This window comes from Mytilus californianus, unplaced genomic scaffold, assembly GCF_021869535.1.
Source record: "Mytilus californianus isolate M0D057914Y unplaced genomic scaffold, xbMytCali1.0.p SCAF_23, whole genome shotgun sequence".
In the NCBI taxonomy this organism is placed as follows: domain Eukaryota; kingdom Metazoa; phylum Mollusca; class Bivalvia; order Mytilida; family Mytilidae; genus Mytilus; species Mytilus californianus.
This window is the reverse complement of record NW_026262672.1, coordinates 4,270,752-4,294,631: the sequence shown is the minus strand read 5'-3', so window position 1 is coordinate 4,294,631 and position 23,880 is coordinate 4,270,752. Positions and strand designations below refer to the sequence as shown.

At 32.5% G+C, this 23,880-nt stretch overlaps 1 protein-coding gene and 1 long non-coding RNA gene across 4 annotated transcripts in view; both read left to right on the top strand.

Annotated features, from left to right (window-relative positions):
* The window catches only part of LOC127732267 (uncharacterized), a 28,215-nt gene extending 4,766 nt beyond the window's left edge, over positions 1 to 23,449 (top strand). The window contains exons 2-14 of the mRNA XM_052241346.1: positions 3,160 to 3,218; positions 4,274 to 4,327; positions 4,895 to 4,948; positions 5,460 to 5,540; positions 15,220 to 15,276; positions 16,303 to 16,572; positions 17,125 to 17,320; positions 17,771 to 17,871; positions 18,399 to 18,948; positions 19,875 to 20,161; positions 21,403 to 21,598; positions 21,930 to 22,293; positions 23,071 to 23,449. Of these exons, the coding sequence (XP_052097306.1) occupies positions 3,160 to 3,218; positions 4,274 to 4,327; positions 4,895 to 4,948; positions 5,460 to 5,540; positions 15,220 to 15,276; positions 16,303 to 16,572; positions 17,125 to 17,320; positions 17,771 to 17,871; positions 18,399 to 18,948; positions 19,875 to 20,161; positions 21,403 to 21,598; positions 21,930 to 22,293; positions 23,071 to 23,449 (2,648 nt within the window). The remainder of the gene's footprint in view (positions 1 to 3,159; positions 3,219 to 4,273; positions 4,328 to 4,894; positions 4,949 to 5,459; positions 5,541 to 15,219; positions 15,277 to 16,302; positions 16,573 to 17,124; positions 17,321 to 17,770; positions 17,872 to 18,398; positions 18,949 to 19,874; positions 20,162 to 21,402; positions 21,599 to 21,929; positions 22,294 to 23,070) is intronic.
* Positions 5,686 to 14,236, top strand: LOC127732335 (uncharacterized). Of its 3 annotated transcripts, none has more exons than XR_007996196.1 (5): positions 5,686 to 6,914; positions 9,042 to 9,103; positions 9,683 to 9,754; positions 11,996 to 12,164; positions 12,719 to 14,236. It is a non-coding gene; the product is annotated as an uncharacterized LOC127732335 (long non-coding RNA). The 3 variants fall into 3 exon arrangements; XR_007996197.1 differs by lacking the exon at positions 5,686 to 6,914 and adding an exon at positions 7,072 to 8,079; XR_007996195.1 differs by lacking the exon at positions 5,686 to 6,914 and having other exon boundaries at positions 8,524 to 9,103.
* Positions 23,450 to 23,880: the final 431 nt, after the last annotated feature.

The window sequence follows — 23,880 nt, the reverse complement described above, 5'->3', positions numbered from 1 at the left end:
TAGCCTTGTTTTTGTGTGTTGTAAAACTTTCGGCAATAACACATTAAAGTAATAAGCAAGCAAATTGTTTTGTTGATCTTAAACGACTTAAATAACAACAATTTTCTATCGTGTGTATAAATAATAACGTTTTTCAGGTCATAGCTTCAAGTAGACATACAATTGCATTTATTTCATGGTTGTCATAAAAAATGTTGGTCTTCAATTTACGTTCCAATCTTTAATTAACACCAAGGCTCCCCTTTTGCAGATTGGCTTTCTGAAGCGGAAATAAATGACGCGACACGTGAATGACCCTCGTTGGTTTGGACACAAAAGAGTGGTAAGCTATCAATAGAATTTGTGTATGTTGCATTCATGAAAGCTATATCATTTCCATAAAGATTCATCAATCTCTTCTTCCAGCTTGTATGGTGTACAAATAAGAATTCAGTACTGTTGTCATTTTCTTGCTGACATCTAGAAAAAATTAATAAAATCATAGTCTCTGAAGAATCAGTTTCATTCCGCTATTTTCACAAGAGTTATGGGACTTTGACCTTATGTTATAGTACTTGTTTCAATGTCACTTTGTGAACCTAACTCCTCCAAGATCCTTTTTGTATGCCATCAGATGTTGTTAACATGGCATTCTGTAATTTTTAGTTAACCATTGGTTTTGGAAGTTCTGGGACTTTAGGACTTTTTTTTATGAATTAGGACAATAACACCCTGTAAATACAACTCCTCGTTCAGCATATAACAAATACTTATTATACTTGATTTAAGTAGCTGTCTGCCTAAGAATCATGCAAAATAAAAGAATAGTGGCAGACCCATTATCACATATTTTACTGAAAAGGGCTGTGATATCAAGAAAAAGATGTAATAATATCATTAAACTTAATAATTCCTACTGATATGGATCGACTTTGTTTTTATTAGATCGTTCAGTACATGGATTTTGAAGAATTGTACTGTTGTTTCCTTTATAAATTATGCATTTTGAGATTGAAATAAAATCTGTTATCGGTTACATTCATTAGAAATCTTTAAAAAATCTGAAAGATAATTGTTTTACAATCCAATTTTGAAAAGAAAATGATTTGGAAATAAATAAATTAATTTGCTAGAATTTAAAGAAATTTGTATAGTAAACGGTGTATTGGTAGCATCAAATTATCTCCCCTTTCGTGGCTCTCCAGTGTAGAAATACAATTGCCCTACTGTTGTATACAAACAATATGGCTAAGGAAGTAGACATCTCAGAGCAGACTACACATTTATGCAGCCTTTCTCACTTTTCTAAGCCCCCCAAGGGTGACTGGGGAATAGAAGTATGGTCACCATTGGTCTTCCTCCGACCGGCAGTAAAACCCTTGCTAAAGTGGGGCGTCCGTTTTGGCTGTGCGGGATGTAAAAATTTGCAGCCACGTCCGGTCAGAATGGGGACGTTAAATCCGATGCCTCGTGTAAAGAGAGAGCTACGCTCTTTGCACGTTAAGAACCCTTGCAACAACTCTTTGAGGGGTTCGTAGGTGACCTGTTGCAAGGCTAAATTTCTGGCCCTATCCAATATACCCTCATTTCCCGTGGCAGTCTAAATTTCTCCGACCTTAATCCCGGACGCCCCTATTGCAGAACCTACCTATTGTATTTATTGTTAATTTGTTCTCGTCCTGAATATGCATGAAATATTTGCCACTGGACGTTAAGCAACCAACAATCAATCAATCAACTTCAGACAATCCTTCAAAATTAGTTTATTTAAAAAAATGTAAGAAATCAGTATCAAATCACTTACGTTCATTAAACATTTCATACGATGAGAACATTTTGACAGAAGGTCTTCTTATATGTTTACGTGTTGGTATATTTCGTTTAATGCCACATTTCACTGTTTTCCCTTATCATCGGTCATCTTTGGGGTTGATCTGGAAGAGGAAAACATCATGTGTGTTTCTTGGCCATACTGGAGAGAGTAAAGGGGATAGACCGATATAATACAGGACCAGCTACGCTCTGATTTCCCAGAGAGGAACATTCTTGCCAATAGGATCAGGTAGGTTATTTCAGAGTTTTAGGAATAATTATATTGTCATAAATGGTTGTATCTTTTTTGTCATTGATGTCCAATTAAGGGAGTTACCATTTGATTTTTAGGGGGGGGGGGGGGGGGGGGGGGTAGGATCAAATTAAAAATAAGCAGGACAGGAGTTTTGAGTAAAAAAAGCAGATGAACAACTGGGTCACAAAAACCAGGATAAAAATATTACACTTGGAGAAAATAATGAAAATTCCTGCTAAAAAAATCATTTTGCAAGCAAATTTTATTGACAGTGTATCCCAAGATCTTATAATTTTCACAATTATGTTCTGATTGTTGGATATTCAATTGCCATATTCAAAGTTAATGGAAGAAAAGATATAAAACAATATAGAAACCATACATAGTACTTTGTGCATTTACATGTACACTCATAACATTTACATTCATGTACATGTAATAAATACCTGTTAAAAATTGTCCTACTGGTTACTTGCTTACTTGTTGGTATAGTCAGGATCTATGAATAGGTATCTTACTCAAAATGATTAGATCTAGCTACAATGTTCATGAGGTTATATCTTATCTAGTTTGATCTTTTAAAAAAAACTATGCTGAATGTCATGAATGTTATTAGCTTTTTAGCATGTTTAGTATACATATACATTTAAATAAGAAGATGTGGAATGATTGCCAATGAGCAAATGATGAGACAACTCTCCATAAAAAAAATTCTTTAATGTATGCAAGTATAGGTTATTAACTTATATGGCATTCAACAAAGAGTATTTGCTTACTCCACATAGCAAGATTTGTGTAAAATAATCCAAACAAAACAAAAAAACATGCTGATTTTGTCATTCTGTAGCGCACATATTTGCATGTCTAAAATCAGGACCCTGTAATTCAGATGCAGTCTTTGGTTGCTGTTAGTCATGTTTGATTTTCATTTATTAATGGCCATTCATTAAGTTGTCTCTTTTTCCTAAAGTTTCTTACTCATTATGATTAAAAAGGTTGGACAAACTATTCATTGATATGCTTGTGGATGTTTCATATATTCCTAAAAGTTAAGGATTCAATTGAAAATAATTGTGTTATGTTTTTATTTATATTGTTTCATTTTATTTCAGCTATCTGTAAAGTCTGCAAAACAAAAACATTTAACATCCTAGAATCATTTCCTAATATGGTAAGTATAAACTTACTTCAAGTTATTTTTTATCACATGTCACTCAACTATATACAAAATAACATGTATGATTAAAGGCTTCCTTTAAAATAAATGTAATACAGGATAGTTTTTACATTATTTGTATACAGTCAAACAGTGTCTCCTGTCTCTTTACTAACTTATGGAATGTGGATACTTGTGACCTAGGAGGAACATGAAAAATTAGTCAATATTTATAATATAATTATGCATTAAGCACATGTTCAGCATACAAATCCAAACCTGACAGAGAAATTGATTGATTGATTGTTGGTTGCTTAACGTCCAGTGGCAAATATTTCATGCATATTCAGGACGAGAACAGATTAACAATAAATACAATAGGTAGGTTCAGTAATAGGGGTGTCTGGGATTAAGGCCGGAAAAATTTAGACTGCCACAGGAAATGAGGGTATATCGGATAGGGACAGAAATTTAGCCTTGCAACAGGTCACCTACGGACCCCTCAAAGAGTTGTTGCAAGGGTTCTTAACGTGCAAAGAGCGTGGCACTCTCTTTACACGAGACATCGGATTTAACGTCCCCATTCTGACCGGACATGCCTGCAAATTTGTACATCCCGCACAGCCAAACGGACGCCCCACTTTAGCGAGGGTTTTACCGCCGGTCGGAGGAAGACCAATAGTGACCATATTTCTATTCCCCAGTCACCCTTGGGGGTCCTGACAGAGAAATGTTTCATGCTACAAGTATTTCCTCAATTGATAATTTAGAACTATCTATTTTTTGTTGTTGTAATATAGGTTTTTTTCAATTGTTAGATATGCATAATGATAATTCTTACTTGTTTTATATAAACACAAACAGATGTGGTATAATTGTCAATGAGACAACTCTCCATACAAGACCTAAATTAGTAAATATAAGCAATTATAGGTTACAGTACAGCCTTCAATGTGGAGCCTTGATTCACACCACAGGTATATTTTTAAAAGTAAATACACTACTAGTATGTTATTTATCATTTTTATAAATGACTTTGAGTACAACATGTATATTTATCTGTATTTTAGATGGACATTATTCCTGGTGATGAGGATTCAGGAGAAATAAAAATAAATGATCAGGTATGGATATTTTATTTAGTATATAAATAAGTATTTCTATTGCAATTATTGTGTATCAATGATTTTGATTGGATGACAGGTAAACTCAATTTGCGACAGTAAAACTACCGATGGACGTCCGCAAAGTTTCAAATACAATACAGTTATCTCTTAAATGTGGTATGGGTGCCAATAAGACACGGCTCCATCCAAGACATAATGTAGTTAAAGAAAGTAGAAGATTCACTATTCAATAAAATAGCATTTATAAAAGCATAACCTTTCTAAGTAAACAACAATATTTTAACATGATCTATGCAAAAGAAATTGACCACCAAGACAGCACATTTTTTGGAGATGTATAGACACACTGAAATACAAAATAGACAACTGAATACTGGTTTGAACCAATTTTCACTGGAAACTCAATCATCTACTTATTGAAAAACATACCCCCTAATTATATATTGAGAGGTAAAAATCCCATTTTGCTGGTCAAGCAATCACTTTTAAAACTACTGTATAGACTAAACTAAACTTTAGTTACAATTTTAGGATACATATATATTTTATTCATTTATCTTTTAGATGGACATTTATCCTTGTGACATAGATTCTGATGGCCGTTATTTAGAGCATAAGGTATGGATTTCTGTGTGATTTTTTTGCCATATATTTGTAATGTGCCAATAGTATTATTGATGAATTAACAGAAAAACCTCTTAAAAAATATCATAATCACTTCCATTCAATTATAAATAAAATGTGTTTTGATTGCCATTGAGACAGCTCTCAAGCTCAGACATAAGTTAAGATTACTACACAGTCAACAACATGGAACAAAAGCACACACCCCATAGCAAGCGTTCAAAGATCTTCACAGGATGACTGTCTTCATTCAGTTAAGAGATTTACATAGTTTTTTACATACAGAATTCATATCATTTATGATTTAAATTTGAAAAATGGGTATAAACATGGTTTTTATTTAGGATGTACTGGATGAAAAAAATACACAAATGTATCTGCAAAAAGGTAAATAAGATGATGAAATGGTGATCCAATTCATATTATCTTTTCTATTCTTCATCTCATTATTTCTGTTTTAAATTACTCTGAATTTTACTGTTCAAACTTTGTTTTTTTTTATTAGTTTTCAGTAGTTGAACAGAACCAGCCAACTAATAAGTACATGCAGTCAGAATATATGACAGCTAAGGAAGAAAATGACATGGTATGAACATTAACTTATATATGTATATAAGAAAAAATTAACTGCTTTTTCAAAATAGATCAACTATCAAAGTTCAATGTCATAGAATTTAACTACCGGTAATGTTGTTTTTATAATACCACTTCATTAATTTATACTGGTTAAGAGCAATTCTCTGTAATCACCAAAATATTTCGGCACGCACTAAAAAATATTTGTTTTAAACTTTATTAGTTCAATAGAACCACATGAGCTTAACAAAAAATATTATTACACTTAGCCCCATATGTTTACCGTTTCCTTGGTAACAGGACTTAAAGTGACAAGAAAGAAGGAAAATGTAGTGTTTACAAATTATGATCAATTATGTCTAATAAAAAGAAAATAATATAGATATTAAGACATTTAAAACTTTTTTCAGTTAAAAAAAAACAAATAAAAATTGTGTTCAACAGTAAACTTTCTTAAAAAAAAATCTATATAGCTAAAATAGGGTAAAAAGTGCAATAAAAGGGGGGTTTAAGAGCCTATTTTGATCAGGTGTTGTAAAAAAATGCAGCCATTTCTTATATTGTTGATTATATGAATAGAGAGAATGGATTAAGGTTATACAAGAAAAGAAAAAAAATCAGTGGGCAAACTTGACTGTGTTGAAATTAATTGACCCTGAAAAGTTGAGTTGTCCTGTATTTACCTAATCACATTACCTCCCTTTACGGAGTTCTCTTGTAGAGAAACAAATTAAAAACAGGAGGGAAAATGTAAACAAATGCAGACAACAATGTTATTTTGCGAATTTCTTCATGTTTTATATTCAAGCATAATGGGAAATGGATAAATTTTTCACAGTGATGTTAGCCTACACTTATATATATGGTGAAGTTGGTGTGATTTGCTCATATTTTGAAAATATTGTCAGAACAATGGAACTGTGTCTGTACTAAGACAGTGTATTTTATACTAGTTTATTTTGCTTACCGTAACTAACTTTTTTAATGTATTTATTTATATAATCTTCGAATAATTGTTATAAAATGTGTAGCATAAAAGATTTCGTAGGCAATTGTGACAACTGCAGTGACGACAGGTATTTTTGAAAGTGCTTCCATTGGAAAAAAAGACATGTATATACATTTTTGTCAGAAATTTCTTTACTTAAATCTGACATTACATTGTACGTCACAACTGAGGATCTGTGATATTCATAGAAATATTATCATCATAACAACTACATTTTTTGTAACAAGAGATATAGAAGGAAAAATTGTGGTGTGCCTTCAGTAAATGTCATTTTGAAATATCATAATACTACAAAAGCAGTGGATCGACATGTTACACCTGAGATGTTTCAAAGAATTGTTACAAAGACAGGCATTTTCATTCCTATTGGAACATGTAAGTAGATACTATTTACCTAATACCATTTTTCTTTAAAAGAGATACAGTGATAAACCTCTTATAAAAAAGAAATCAAATGCAGCTGTCAGGTACCCCCGCCCCCCCCCCCCCCCCCCCCACCCCCCAAAAAAAAAACCAAAAAAAAACCAAAAAAACCTTAGGGTTAATATTATCTACCATTTGGCTATGAACCTTTAACTTATTGTTTTTAGCATGTGACAGCCATATGAACTTCTTTAATACCCCTTTTTTAAACTATAAAACATAAAATTAAAATATTATGTGAAGTTCTTTGAATCTTGTTTTTGAGAGACAAAAATTATAACATGAATGCTGTTTCACGTTTCCTTTCCTTTACCAGATTTGTAAGGTTTTCTACATGATAATCACATCATTTCATACCGGTCCTTATGAAATAAAAAATGTTGCAGCAACAAATGCGCGCTGCAATGTTGCGGCTGCTGATCAGGTTGCCAGAAAATTGACGCCGGATAAGTGCCGCTAGCATCATTCTGGCTACATTGCAGCGCTATTTCCTTTCATGACAAAAAGCGCCACAATGTTGCCATAAAGCACACATATAATTTTCTCATTCTTAATCTACTAAAATGATGCCAGAATATATAGAGCCAGAACATTGATAATGTCATTGATGATGTCACCAGTGTTTGAGCTTTTTACTGTGGTCATGGTGGTGTGTTACTGTAGAAGTGGACCATATGTTGCTTGAGCTTATGATTTTAGTGAAGAATTGGGTGTTCTGTTATTGTGAAGACTTGTATGTAAACTTAGATTAACATGATTAATTAAATGCATTATATAAAAGTTCAATCTCTCATTTAATTAAATCAAGGAAATTGTCTTCTTCCTGATAGACCTGGAGAGCATTTTCAAAAAATCCTAATTATCAGGGCCAAACTATCATCTAATGGGGCGAATTGGTACCTTCTGAAACATAAGTCATGGTTTCTCTTCCCTTTCTCAACTTAACCCTCGCTAAAATTTTACAGAGCATGCTGAAAGAAGTTTGGTCAATTATGTCTTTGTAACCCTCTTAAGACGGCTTGAAAGTGCTATTTGTTTGGAAAAAAAACACAACACCTTTGACTGAAGTGAAGGGGCTCCTGTTGGGATCATGGAAGTTATGTTGGTGTTATTGAAGGTATAGATGTTGCATGTTGACAGTTCATGAGTTACACATTTTAACTTTCCTTTTCCTCAATGTGGGAAAATTAAGTACATTCCATATAGGAATAACTTCTGAGGACAGAACTTTACTTTCTTTAAAAGAAAATGTATAATAATAACTCTGAACACACAAAAAAATCATAACGTTAGATAAAGGAGTTAAAACTTTTTCTCGGGTATACTTAGCACTAAACTTGCCTGGTCAGACGTTACTTTACCTTTTTAGTCAATAATCAAAAGAAGCCAGAATTTAAAGGCATTAGTGGCGCAATAGTGCCAGAAAACTAATTTGCATACAAAATAAAAAACAATATTTGCATTGAAGCCACAATATGTTGCGGCAACGAAGCCACAGCATTTTCTGGCACCAGAGCCAGAAAACTGATTTGCATATGAAATACGCTAATGCTGCATCATTGCCACAACATGTTGGTGCAATGAAGCCGCAACATAGCCCTAATGTTGTCACAACTACATGTATGTGCCAGAAGGCTTATATTCCGATAAGGGCGCGGACAGCCTTCTTTTATTCATGTTTACTTGTGATACATGTATGTTTTAAAATTCATGTTTTTATGTACATACATGTACATGTATATGACCCAACAAAAAAGTATGTGGGTTTACTGTACACCTACCTACCCTAATTTCAGTATATGACCCAACAAAAAAGTATGTGGGTTTACTGTACCCCTACTTACCCTAATTTTTGTCCCCTACCCTAAAGTTTTTTTGACTATTTTTGATTAAGTACTGTTAAAGTCACAATGTTGCTCCCATAGACTCGATGTAAAAAAAAAAAAATCCCTACCTACCTACCCTTTTTTTTTCAGCAAGTGACAGTAAACACACATATTTTTTTGTTTGGCCTAAATAGTTTTGATAGTGATACACAGAATGAGATCAATTGTGTATCTATTTTCTTTTATATTACAGCAATTTGTAGACTGTGTAGAGAAAAACTATTTGGAAATAACAGTATTGAGCATGTTGAGGAGGTATGTCTTTTCATATACATGTATAAATATGATTCCCTGTACACATGTATTTTCAATAGTCAATAGTGAGTTTATTGTTATGGGATCCATATTGTAACTACATGTCAAACTGCATATGTACTCAGTTTTATTATGACAAGAATAAGAAGATCTTTCAATTCAGAAATAACATTAAACTTTAAAGTTCCAATTTGGTCTTCATATTCACTAAGCTTTTGCACATTTTATTTGGTAAACTAGTTTCATCATTAAGCATTAGTAAAAAATCTATTAGAATAAAAACTAAGGTTTTAATTGATCTAATTTACATGTACACTTAGGGCCAATAGGGGTTAAACTATGCATTCATGCATGCATAATTGAGGGTAAATTAAGGGTAAATTTCTAAATCATTTGTGTATAAAATATACCTCAACTGAACCCTAACCCATTCATATATTACTAAATCCTCTAAGATAGGTTGGTTTTTGCTTCAATATTATCATGTGTATTCCAGAATTCATTATTGTTCCAATTTCAATTAGTACCTTGTTTATAATATTCTTAAAAAGTTTTTCTTTTCTTTTAATTTTAATTTAGGAGAACACTATTGAGACAAATACAAAGAACAAGATTGCAAAAGCTGAAATACTACCACCTTAAAGAAAGAGGGTAGGTATAACTGTATATAAAATAGTATCATTGCATACACTTTATAAGATGTCTCATAAACTTGACTTTATAAGATATCTTGTAAAAGTATTTAAGATATCTTGTATAATATCAGATTATTACATGGCATTTTTTATATCGCATGTATTATCAGCCCTAGGTTTAATATCAGCCCAAGAGCCGCATGGCTTGAGGGCTGATATTGGCCAAGGGCTGATAATACATGTGATATGAAAAATGACATGCTATGATCTTTTTATCATATGCTTCAACAATGGAGAAAAATAACAGATTAATATATTGATCTTTTTACGTGGTTCTTAAATAGCAGTTCAAAGAGTGAAATATTATAAGTTACATAGTGTGCTAGTGACCTAATACGGTATATATGGGGTCAGTAAATTCCATATGGGGTGAGAGCAAAGCTCGAATCCCCATATGGAATTTACTGACCCCATATATACCGTATTACGTCACTAGCACACTATGTAATGAATTTATCTTACCGACTATCTTAACGTGTGAAATTTAGACTAGTGACCTATCAAAATGAGCACGGAAGTCTTCAATACTTTTAGCATTAAGAAACTTCTCTCATTTATCCTACAAAAACAGCTGCCAACAATAACAACTTGTTAGGTTTAAATGTGTTTTATGAATTCATTTCAATCTTAATCATCAATTTCTTCGTCTGTTGAAATCTTTAAGATGTTTTCTCAATACCGTTTTGTTTTTATAAAGAGACGCAACACCACTACTAACCTTGTATGAAATAAGCCCCGCCTCCTTTCTAACCTGATATGGAATATAATGGGGACGTAACTCCACTACTACCCATGTATGAAAAGAGCCCCGCCTGCCTTCTAACCTTATATGGAATATAAAGGGACGTAACTCCACTACTAACTGTGTATGAAATATGTCCCGCCTCCCTACTAACCTAATATGAAATATACACAGTCTCCACACAGACGCTTTAAACCAATCATATTCCTAGAAATGTATAGGAGGTAAGATAATCAAGGATGTCAGACCCCAAATGTTGTACAATCGATATGAAATCTTTCTATCATATGCCTCAACAATGAAGGAAAAAAACCAGTATGGTATATTTTAATACGGACAATAAAAAAATAATTCAACAATATACATAATAAACACTTTGGAAAAGTCAACATTTTTAAAGTAACTTTCTTAATTAAGTTAAAAATGCATTTATTTTATCATTTGTTTATTGTTTGTTTTTTTCCATTTTACACAATATACTTTCCAGTATCCAAATAATTGTTTTGTACCCTACTTTGTAATGTTTTTCACTGAAAACGTACCATTGAGGTGTATTTTCCAGAATTTGCCGAGTATTACCGGAATGCCATGCGATAGTGTTACGGAAAGGCATGTGATAAAAGTCGAAGCATGTGATAAACTTTTCATATCAGACCAAAAGCACCAATTCGAAAAAATATGGAATATACGTAAATGTAATGCTTTTATCATATGGTAAAAATCATATGTTATTTAGTCTAAGTATATGATAATATATTTTATATCTTTCATGAGATATCTTATAAAGAAGTTTATAAAGATATCCCATAAACTTTAGAAGATATAAGATTTTCAAGATATCCAATTAGGAGCTAACTGTATTGAAATGGCAGATTTAGAGCCATCAATCATGGATTTGATGGTCGCAAATTGAGTTTACTAGCGACACGTTAGCGGAGCCAGTAAACGGATATTTGCAACCATCAAATCATAGATTGATGGCTCCAAATCTTCAGATTGATATATACCCTGAAAATTACGACTTTATCCAATGAAATTTGACGTACGTATGTTACAACGAATGTTGCATTAGAATGAATGTTATAGGACATCTGATTTAATTTATTAGATATCTTATAAAACAATTTTATAAGATCTCTTATTGTCCCCCACCGGAGGGGACATAGAAATACTGGTGTCCGTGCGTCCGTCCGTCCAAAATCAGTTTCTGGACCGTAACTTTTGAACACCTTCATATAATTTTTTCAGACATAGGAGCCCTATAGTAATCAGCTTTCCGTCTGTCCGTCACAAACAGTTTTCACAAAATAAATCAAAAAGGCTATCACAAATCAAATTGAAAGTTTGATGGCTACCTATCAAAAAGCAGGGATATCACTAGTGAGCAATGACTCACAGCACATCTTGTTTTATATTGTGTCTATCAGAATTCATTTAGTATCCAATCTTTTGTAGGCACTTGATATAGTACCAGGGAAGCGTTACAGGGTGAAGGTTGTTGACACAATCCTTGATTTAGATGTAACCAAGAATAAAGAAACAATAACCAGTATTACAAGTTTTTACAACTTTAGATTTGAGAGCAGTCATTTGAGGATGTGGCAGACATACAATATTGATGAAGGTATTACTTTTATATTCAACATAAAGAAAAAAACAGATTACAAATAACATATAGTTTTAAACATAACACAACCCTTGAAAATACAGGGTCTGGCTTGTACACAGGTGGGTAAAAGAAGTCTATAAGTACTCAACCCTCCTCCGTAATTTTATAATTATTTCATTTACTAACTGTCATGTACAAAACTTAAGCACACTTGTAAGACAATGATCATTATCATATTTGTCACAACAACCGAGAAAAACCAACACAAAACTCAATAAACATTGTTATGCATCATTTAAATTCCCTGCTTGTGGGTTACAGGATTATGGGTATCGACAGAATCTTATTATAGATAATCAGGCTGTCCATTGTTGAAAGAGAAATTCATACATGTTGTATCGTTGTCCTTTTTAGGTCACCTGGCCCATTTTGAGTCCGTCTGGCATAAACTTTTTCAAAAATCTTCTGATACAACTGGGCCAATTGGAACTGAACTTGGTTAATGTAGTAAATTTGAATTTTTCTATTTTTTTGGGAAACAATTTTTATTTTATTTATCCTCTTTTTAGGAACAGACATTCATTTGTTCTATGGATGGCTGCATTCAAGAGTTCAAGAACCAGATTAGTCTTGATCAACACCTCCTTCAAGGCAGCTGTGAATATAAGCTAGAGAAAGGCCCATTAAAAGATCAGGCAAAAGTTCTATATGCCCAAAAGCTGTCAAATAGTGTACATCATTGTCCTGATATGCAAGCAGTCTTACTAGAAAATGCATGTACTACAGACTTGAGTGCCAAAGAAATGTGATGGGCATTGAAAGTGAAAAAGAAAAAGATTTTCTTTAGCATCAAACAGAAAGAATTCATGACGGATTTATTTTATTCATCTTGAAAGGATGCAAGAAGCAGCCATATTGGATTCAACGACATTATATTTTCCCAATAAATAGGCGAAATAGAAAAAAAAACGCCTACCTTAAACTACTTTTTAATAGCTTATATCCAAATTTGAAGCGTAAACAAAGCCCCAAAACATACTATGTTACAGTTTTACACTTGAAGTATTCATATGACGTCATGATGTTGCTATGAAGTTTATGTGCCAAAGAAGTCAACAACATTTTGTGGAATTTTTATTTTAAGCAACTATATGTCCAAATAAAAAACAGAAACAATATCTTTATTGACTATTGCATTAGAATGGATATAACTGTATTGTATTTTAAGGTTTGTGGACGTAAATCTAGATTTTACTGTTGCAATTATCCGTTTACCTAGCTCTGCTACAGGTCGCTAGGTAAACTCAATTTGCGACAGTAATATCTACGTTTTATGTCCGAAAAGGTTAAAATACAATACAGTTATCTCCTAAATAACCTAAACATGATTGCACCAATATGAGTTTAATATAATGAAATTTGCATGTACTTAGAAGGTGTTTTACTTTATTTTAAATATTTAAGTCGGACCAGCATTTTACCCACATTGCTTTATAAATAGCAAACTTTGTTGATCTGTATCAGTTAAAAACTAATATGCACAATCAGTTCTTTCTTCCCCCTCTGTATTCAATTACAAAATTAAATCTTTAAAAATGTAAAGATACATACTTGATTTTAGAAAGAAAAAAAATTGTAAAATTTTCGAAATTCGGTTACCATAGCAACCATTTTTATTAAATTTCATTAAACAAAACTATTTTTCTGGACTGAAAAATTTAACTGATCAATTTTGTTAAATTGTAAGAAATTTAATGCCATCTTTGTATTGTTTAAATATGGAAATTACTTGGATCATTATTGACTTGTAGAAAAATACAATTTACAGAATTTGAAAATCTTGTGTTTTTCATTCATTAAAAATATTTTTTGCAATTATTTGCCCATTGATTTTATTTTATATTCTGGAAGACCTATATTGGTTTTTTCTAAATATACCTAACATTTTACTAGGAGACGCTGCATTCAAGAAAAAAATTCACTTGAATACCCTGTATTTACGCATTTTTCACTGAAATCCAAATTTGCCATTTTAGCATATCTTTACTAGCTGGTAGCAAAATAACTGATAACGGTAAAAGTAAAACATATGTGAATTTCAAACAGCTTAAAGGTCAGTTATATTATATTATTCAGAAAAAAAGGATATGTTACACATAAATCAAGTACTAAACAGTGCAAATTGTCATTTTTTCACTTTTTCAAGAGTTAAAATATGACCTTTTATTGCTAAAATCAACCAATGTGGTTTCCATGGCAACCGGAATATTCCGGAACAATTTGTTGCCTTTTATTGCCTTTAGGTATGGTACTGGCTATTATATAAAAGTTTCATCAAAATATGATACCATGTGTGCCAGACCCTATTAGAATTTCTTTGGTGGTTACAGAGAATTTCTCTTAAATTCTAATAAATAATAAAACTTATTTTTGTCAATAAATGAACTTGTGTTTTTATACGTCCGTCAATTTTGACAGGACGTATCATGGTATACAAATGTCCGCCGTCCGTCCGTTCTTCCATCTGTCCATCGTAAACATGTTGCACTGTAACTTGAGAACAACTTACCTAAATTTCTTGAAACTTAGCATAGTTGTTTCTTATGATAGTCTGTATACTTATTGGTGAAAATGAGACCGTCAGTCCGTCCCATGATATTTTTGTCACATTTTTTTCAGGAACTACACATCCTGGTTTTCTCAAATTTGGTATCAAGGTTTATATATGAGAGCTATACCAGGTGATATGTTTTCAGATTCATCGCTAAACAACTTCCTGTTTACCCTATTTTTTTACTTTTAGCAGGGGTATCATTAGTGAGCAGTAGCTCAAAGATTCACTTGTTTATATTTGTGTTATATATATGTATATATATCAAATTTGAGGCAGACGTTATTCAAAATAAACTGTACAGCTATAAAGTTTACGATTTGTTGAGAGAGTACTAACAATTTTCTTTTTGGAATGATGATGGGCAAGATATAATTAAAACATATCTTGTATTCTTCTTGCCTGTATTGCACACATGTATGTATGTAATTAGTACCTGAAATAAATTCCTCTTTTCAGATAAGTGAAGATGAAGCATCTATATGGATTTCACAGTCTGATTCAGAAAATTATATGGTATTTTTTTTTAAGAATTACACAATAGAAAAAAATGATATGTATAGATTCATTATAAAAAATCAGTGCATACACAGAAAAAAACCCAAATTAAAACAGCCACATATAACATATATTTATATATCCTCATAAACATTTCCTTGTATGAAATATTTTTAGCCTTTTTTTTATACCTTGATAGTTCAGCTTTACAAACTCAATTTCAGTAAGTTGTTTAGACCCCCCCCCCCCCATCTATAGAAAAAAAATGAAAATATATATGCCCTACCAAGAAAATATTTTTTCTTCTAAGACCTAGAGAAAAAATTCTGTAGTAAACACACAGTCATTATACCCCCACAAACAAAGTTTTGGGGGTATATAGGAATCACCCTGTCAGTCTGTCTGTCTGTCTGTCCATATATCTTGTAAGCCCAACTCATCCTAAACAAATTGACAGATACTGATGAAACTTTACACAGTTGCAGTACACAACCTGAGGATATGCATGAAGGAAAAAAAAAATCCTGGTCCAAAATATTTCAAGGGAGATAATTGAACTTACTTAGTTTGATATTGCAATATGTGGTAACAGGTCTTGTAAGCACAACTTCTTCTTATCGGCTTGATGGATATTGATGAAACTTGACACACTTGCAGTACATGATCTGAGAATGTGCATGAAAGAAAAAAATCCTGGTCCAAAATATATCAAGGGAGATAATTGAACTAACTTAGTTTATTGAAGTTTATTGGAAGTGGGGGTATCCTTTAGTGAGTTGACTCACAGTTCTATGCAACTCTCAGAATGCTAGATACTATCCACTCTTGTTTCATCTAATTTACATCCCTCAAACAGAAAATGAGTTGTGACGACCCCAACAACCTATAATTTCACATTAAAATTGTACCCACCCCAACAGAAAAAAAAATCTTCAGCGTTCCATGCCATTGTCATTGATTCAAAACAGATGATTAAAAAAAGCAATCTGAGATATACAGGTATTTAAAAAAATGAAGTCCATTGCAATTCCTATTTTTTTAAAGGTTTATCTGCCATCATCTCAGATATCATCATGGAGTACAGAAAATGACATACAAAGAAACACCTTAGAGGAAATAAACAGTGCACTGAACATTATTGGTGAGGGAAAAATCAGTCCAATTACATACCAAATAAGGAAGGATGTTAACGAACTCAAACCAAGAACAGTGCGCAGCCTGAAGAGAAAAGCATCTGCTACTGTTCATGAAGCACTTGACTGTCTTGCACCATTTCAAGCAAATAAAGTTTGGCAACTCATAGATATGGACTTGGTAAATATATTGCCCTTGAAACATAAAAGATTTATGAGATTAATGTAATATATTTTAAACTTGGCCTATGTAAAATGTAGATTTCACATTTGCAATTTGAGTAATCAGTTACAACTGATAGAACATGGAATCTAACCCCCTTACATTATTTGTCAATGATGAATTGAATTAGTCTAAACAAACAATTTACATTTAAATGTCTTCCCAAAGGTCATTATGAAGCAACTGCTCTGAAACTATTTGAAACTTCTGGCAATTATTTGCTATCACATGTGGTTGGCCCTATTATATTAGCATTTTGATTTGCCAATTGTTTTAGGAGTTATGGAACTTTCACATTTTTTCTGGGTATTTCAAAATGCTGCATGCTTGGCGGAGAAGCAGCAAATACCAATTTCAAGTCTTTGGTTTTACCAGGCCGAGGGTCGAACTCACAACCTACCGCACTCAAGGCGATTACGCTAACCATTACACCACTGAGGCGGATACCCTTATTTGAGATTATGATTTTAAAATATAACTTAAATGTTAATTTTTGAAATGTTATTTCAGTGTTCAACACCATCACCTAAAGTAGATGAGCTGGTTGTTCAACTCTTCAAAGAATCAACTGACAAGTGTACCAAAAAGCAGTTCCTGTCAATGATCTCATTAAGTTACACAAAGCAGCAGCTGAGAGACATATTTCCTGGCATTAGCATATATGAGATTGACCAAGCCAGAATGCATGCAAAGACTTGTGGAAAAGGTATTACACTCTTCATAATCATTTCTGTATGTCTCTCTTAGGATAATACACCCACTCTTTGATCTACCAAAGTTACAAAAATAACAAATTGAGGGATTTTTTTTAAATACTGAAACCATTTATTTTTTATATTTTAAAAGTATCAATGTCATTTGCAGTGATTTTGAAAGGACACTGTCTGTCTTTGAATCAAATAAATGTAAGTGGTACTTTTCTCTTGACCAGAGAAAATCAAAGCGTGTATTTTAAAGATTCCTGTTTGCATGATTTCAGATTTATTTTTACATTCATAGCTTTTCATTATCATCCTGAGCTTTGGTTAATTTTGTTCTTAAAAGCAAGTTTTACTGAGTAATTGATTATACATACATGGCTCTTGAACTTCCTTTTTACTGAAACCTATATTTGTTGTATCATTTGTGAGCATAACATTGATTTGATATATTTCAGGTGTTCCACCTCCAAATAAAGAAAAATGTGTCCGCCAAAAAATGAATAAAGATAAGCTTGATCATGCACTAGATTTCTTCCTAAATCCTTCATTTCATCAGGTAAATATATTTTCATTATGTTGCCTGAGCATGTAGAAAGATCACTATCTGTCGTCTTGCATCTGCTTTGTAGTATGTGTCGTCTTCACAAAATTTTCTCAACAAGGTGTCAGAACAGTATTGATATATTTGGCTCGAAGATTTATCTTATGTGCTATACTGTGTGTAGTGATTTTTTTGCGGTTGCTCATCGAAGTCCTGCTGAAACTTGCTGTTTCTTGGCGACATACTTCTTCCATGGAAGACTCCCATCTAATTAATTTGTAAAATCTAATTTATTTGTAAGAACTATCTTTGAAACCATATGTTATATTCTGAATGTATTCATGATTTGAAGGCCTGCTAAACTTAAAAATTTTAAAATGATAATATTGATAAGATGACATAAAGATGAATACCTGACAAAATCTTGCATAATCAGTATTTAAGAATGTGATAGATTATGAAACATGCTTTATAGTAAAACTGTTAGGTGTCTAAGTATTTGTATTAAATATAATATAGTCTGTAATGTATTTATTTTTCAGGTAACTTCAGTTGGCACTAAGCAGATGCATTTACGAAATGGAGAAGTCATCACCATCCCACAGGTTGTAAGGACAGCATGTCCCTCAACACTAGTGACAATTTATCAATCATTCTGCCAAGAAACAGATTTCTCACCTTTGTCCAGAGCCACTCTTTTCAAAATTTTGGCTGCATGTCCTGCATCAAAAAGAACTAATTTAAAAGGACTGGATAATGTTGCAGCAGATGGTGCTTTAGGTTTTGAGACTCTATTATCAACTCTGGCAAGCATTGAAAGATATGTGTCAGATAATGACAAGCTAATACAACTTAAGGAATGCAGAGAGAACCTGTTAGCAGCAAAGCTTTACTTGAAAACAGATTTCAAGGCTCACATTAAGCAAAAGGATAAATGTGCTGATCACTGCATTAGTTTTGCCCTTTCTGATCCTATGGATCAGAAACATCAGCAGCTGTGCAGTGATCACATCCATGACACAAGTTGTGACAGGTGTGATTTATTCACCAACACTGTTCTGGAAGTCAAAAACCAGATAAGAAATTTAGGAGGTATGATACACTGTCAGTAAAACAAATACAGAATTACAATGTCAAAAATATTATTTTTATGCCCCACCTACGATAGTAGAGGGGCATTATGTTTTCTGGTCTGTGGGTCTGTTCGTCTGTCCGTTCGTCCGTCTGTCCCATGTCAGGTTAAAGTTTTTGGTCAAGGTAGTTTTTGATGAAGTTGAAGTCCAATCGACTTTAAACTTAGTACACATGTTCACTTTGATATGATCTTTAAATTTTAATGCCAAATTATAGTTTTGACACCAATTTTACGGTCCACTGAACATAAAAAATGATAGTCCTATGTCAGGTTAAAGTTTTTGGTCAAGGTAGTTTTTGATGAAGTTGAAGTCCAAACAACTTTAAACTTAGTACACATGTTCACTTTGATATGATCTTTCTAATTTTAATGCCAAATTATAGTTTTGACACCAATTTCACGGTCCACTAAACATAGAAAATGATAGTGCGAGTGGGGCATCCGTGTACTATGGACACATACTTGTTATTTGAATTTTTTAAAAATGATCATCAGTTTTATTCCCTAAAAATATCAGAATGTCTATATTGTAAATGTACAAGTTGTAATAATTTCATAACTGTGAGTCCTCAAATCAAAACAAACAAATATGTGACATACCTCACAAATTTGATATACAGTTTTTGCAATAACTTTACTCCAACACATCTCCTGAAAGCTGTAAATGTCTCCTTGATATATGCTAAAAAATTGATTGATGATTTACTCTGAAATATCTCTCTATATATCACATATATTATATATATCATGGTTTTAAAGTAGTGGTTTGTCATCAGTAATTAATCTGTAACTCAGTGCATCAACAACAGTGTCAGTGAGATAGATTTTAAAATTATTGTAATAAGAAAGTAAACTAAACTGAAATATTTTCTGACTATTGCAGATGAACTTCCACCAGATTTACTATCTGACATATACGGTGACATTGAATCAGCCTGTGGAAGAATAACAGATTGGAAAAGACACATTTTAAGAACCATCAACCAAGACAAAGGCCGCAGTGATCTTTTGAAGAGCCTTTCATCAGAACAAGCAGTCATAGTGATGGACTGGGCCATGAAATTCTTACCCATGTCTTTCAGGGAAAAACAAAGTGACTGGTTTGGGCAGAAAGGTATCAACTGGCATGTCTCTGTTTGTATTTATAAGTCAGAGAATGAAGAGTTGAAGGTTTGTATTATTTTTTTTATAAAAAAAGGGTTTTTGGGTATACCTCAATTATGACAAAACAGTACCACCCCCACCCCCCCAAAAAAATTTAAAAATTTAAAAAAATAAAAAATAAATGAAATAAAAATAAATAAAAACTTGTGGTACTGTGATCAGAGCTCACAAAATTATACCCCCGCTCCTTGCAAATTTCATGTTTTGGTATTGGGAACCCCAAAAATCAATTTGACAAAAAACAAAATAGGAGGTGCACAATGGCATTATATGATTAAGAATCTCAGAAAGTTTCATTAAATTATGATAAGTGGTTTAGGAGAATTTGCAGATACAAAATGTGTACCCCAATTATGAGGCAATGGAAAAGTCCATGTATTTGAAATAAAAAAAAAAAGATTTTGAACAAAATGAAATCGGAGGTGCACAATAGCATTATATCATAAAGAATCTGAGAAAGTTTTATTTCATTATGATAATTGGTTAGGCCAAATAAAAAAAAAATGTGTGTTTCCTATAACCTTACCCTCCCTATTTTTTAAGCTTTAAAATAGCCTACCCCAAAGTTTTTTTTGTCATTTTTCAATAAGCACTGTAAAAGTCAGAATGTCTCTCCCATAGACTAAATGTGAAAAAAATGGTAAAATAAAAAAAATCCCTACCTACCTACCCAGTTTTTTCAAAAATGTAATAGGAAACACACATATTATTCAATTTGGCCTTAAGGAGGAGTTGCGGATACAAAGTGAAACATATTGTATGGGACAGACAGATGAACGGACGGAAGGACGCACTTCCCCATCACTATATACCTCAGCTTTACAAAGAAGGGGTATACAAACGCAAATTGTACACAATGTGGTTCAAGATATGTATCTTTAAAATATGTCAAACACTGTTATCAATGCTTCTGTCAAAATATTAAGATATCTGGAAGCAAAAGATAAAAAAATCATAGGTCAATGAGGTATTATCCAATGATATTTGGCAGGAAAAATGTTATTTCTAGATTTTTTGTAACCTTGTCATTGACAAGTTTCATTTCTAAATAACTATTGAAAAGATTTTGTAAGATTATAAAAATGGCTTATTATTGAACAAGTAAAAGATTTATGATAACTTGGGGGTTAGCAGTCAAAAAAATTTATGACAGTCAAATGGATAAAACCTGAGGATTCCTAAAGTCTGACAAAAATTCCAAAACATGACTAGCAAACATCTTTTAAAAAATGTCTTTTCTATTTCAGCACAGAACATTTGCTCATTGTGTAGAGGCAACCAAACAGGACTGGTACACTGTGTCTGCACTTTTGGAGCATACTTTGCAGACCATCAAGAGTCAGTTGCCAAATATCAAAACTGTCTTCTTACGCAGTGACAATGCTGGCTGTTACCATTGTGGTAACCTTTGGTTCTCCATTCCTTTTATTAGTGAAAGAACAGGTATGCTGTATGTAGGTTAAGAATTTACCTTTGATAAGTATTTATAAAATGCTACCTGATTTTCTTATTTGATGTTCCTATCTAAAAATACTTTAATGCACACAAACAATTTATGGATGGATAGGAGTAGAACATGATAATAAAAACTGAATATTAAGGACTAGAGCATGATAATCAGATTGAAATATTGACCCAAACTTCGTACTAGTCTGACACACAGAGCTTAATTTTTATATGCAAGTTCATAAATTAACCGTCCATAGCAGATTGTTAAGAAACAATTGAAGAAATCTTTTGATGTATAGTTTTCTCAATAGGTTTTTTTTTGTAGGAGTTTATATAAGAAGATATGACTTCAGCGAAGCCCAAAGCGGAAAATCATACTGTGATGCCAAAATTGCACACATGAGAGGGAAAATCAGACAGTGTGTTTCAAATGGAAAAAATGTAGTTTGTGCTTCGGATATGAAGTCTGCAATAGATGACTATGGGGGAGTTTCTGGATGCCAAGCAGCTCATGTGGAAATCACAAATATTTTGGATGATCATAGAGCAACTGGTCTTATTAAAGGAATTTCCAAAATATCCAACATAGAATTTCAAGAAAATATGCAAATAACTATGTGGAAAGCATATGGTATTGGCCAAGGGAGAAATATATCTGTTCAGGGACAAATGAACAGTCAAGATGAAAGGTTGGTACAATTTACTAAACATAATAATATTTTGCATGGTATATGTTATTAGTGTCTTTCAGCTGCCTAGCAAATGTGCCTATCCTTACATTGATTTGGATAATAGGTTATTTGTCTATGATGTTGTATAGCATGAAAACAACGGGGTCCCCCTTTTAAGTGAATTAGTAATTCAAAAGAATGGATTCGGGTATTTAAATTCATGACACAAAATCAATTCATGGACCACTATACACAATCTACCAAATGAATGATAATGATGTAGATGTAAGCAGCTATAGGTCACAGTACAACCTTAAACTATTGACAAAAATTCCTTCTGTTTAGATAGTTTGACATTATGTATGTGAAGTTTCATATAATAACAACTGTTAAAACAAAATCCAATATGATAAATAGCAATTAATGACTTGAGACCATATTGGTTATGTCTCTGTTCACAAAATCATGTTTTATTAAAATACATACATGTATAATCATGAAAAAATTTATAAAAAGATGATTTTGAATTTTATAAACTTTTTTCAGGTCATTGAAAGTGATTGCTAATTTTAAACCTCCAATGAAGGTGGAAGGATCCATAAAGCAGACTTCTTCAGGTGATGGTTTCGGTTGTCAAGAAGGTTGTGTTTAGACGTTTACATCATTTATGGATATGCATATGCATTGTTTGATTGGTGACCACAACTACAATCTTCAGCAATTGTCAACTTATGACAAGATTAAGCTCAGATGGTATGATGCTTGTATAAACTTGTCTGACATATTGAATTTTAGTAGAATTGATGGTTCGCAACCTAATATCTCACAAGATATATCAAAAGAACAACAAGGATGGGCCTTAAAAAAAGAAAAGAAGCATGTGAGATTTTCAGACAAAGTTAAGTTGTATTTGAAGTCAATATTTGAAGATGGTGAAAAGAGTGGGAACAAGATGAATGCTGGCACTGTAGCAAGAAATATGAGAGTTGCACTGGAGAATGGTACCAAAATGTTTTGTAACAGTGAATACTTGAATGCTTGTCAAATTACATCCTACTTTTCTCGGTTAGCTGCAGAGAAAAAAATGCCATCAAAGTGTTCCGAGGATATTGACAGTGCAGTAGCTCTTATCGAGAGATTTGAAGCCATTGAAGAAATAACAGCTTTAATCTAACATTGATTTTCTTAATAGTACTGTGTAATTTGTGTTCTCAGTTGTGTCATTTATACTGAATGCAGATCTACTACAGTTCTTTTTAAGTTACACATTGTTTTAACACAGTTATATATAAAAGCATAATTACAAAATTATAAAGCTAAATTCATTTTTTGAATAGAATAAGTTGACAACAAATTTTGTCATTGTAAACCATATTTTTATTTATACTGCAATCGTTTTATTTGAGCAGTCAAAATGCATTGGCAGTATATTTTTATGTGATATACAGTCACTGACCGTATATCACCTTGTTTGTGACGTTAACAATGTGTTTCCATAGAGTTTTATTTATGACGTCAATGAATAATACAGGTTCGCAGAATTTTGACGTCGTCCACTTCAAATTCAAAATATTGGTTTTTACCCAAAATATTTCATTTGTAAGA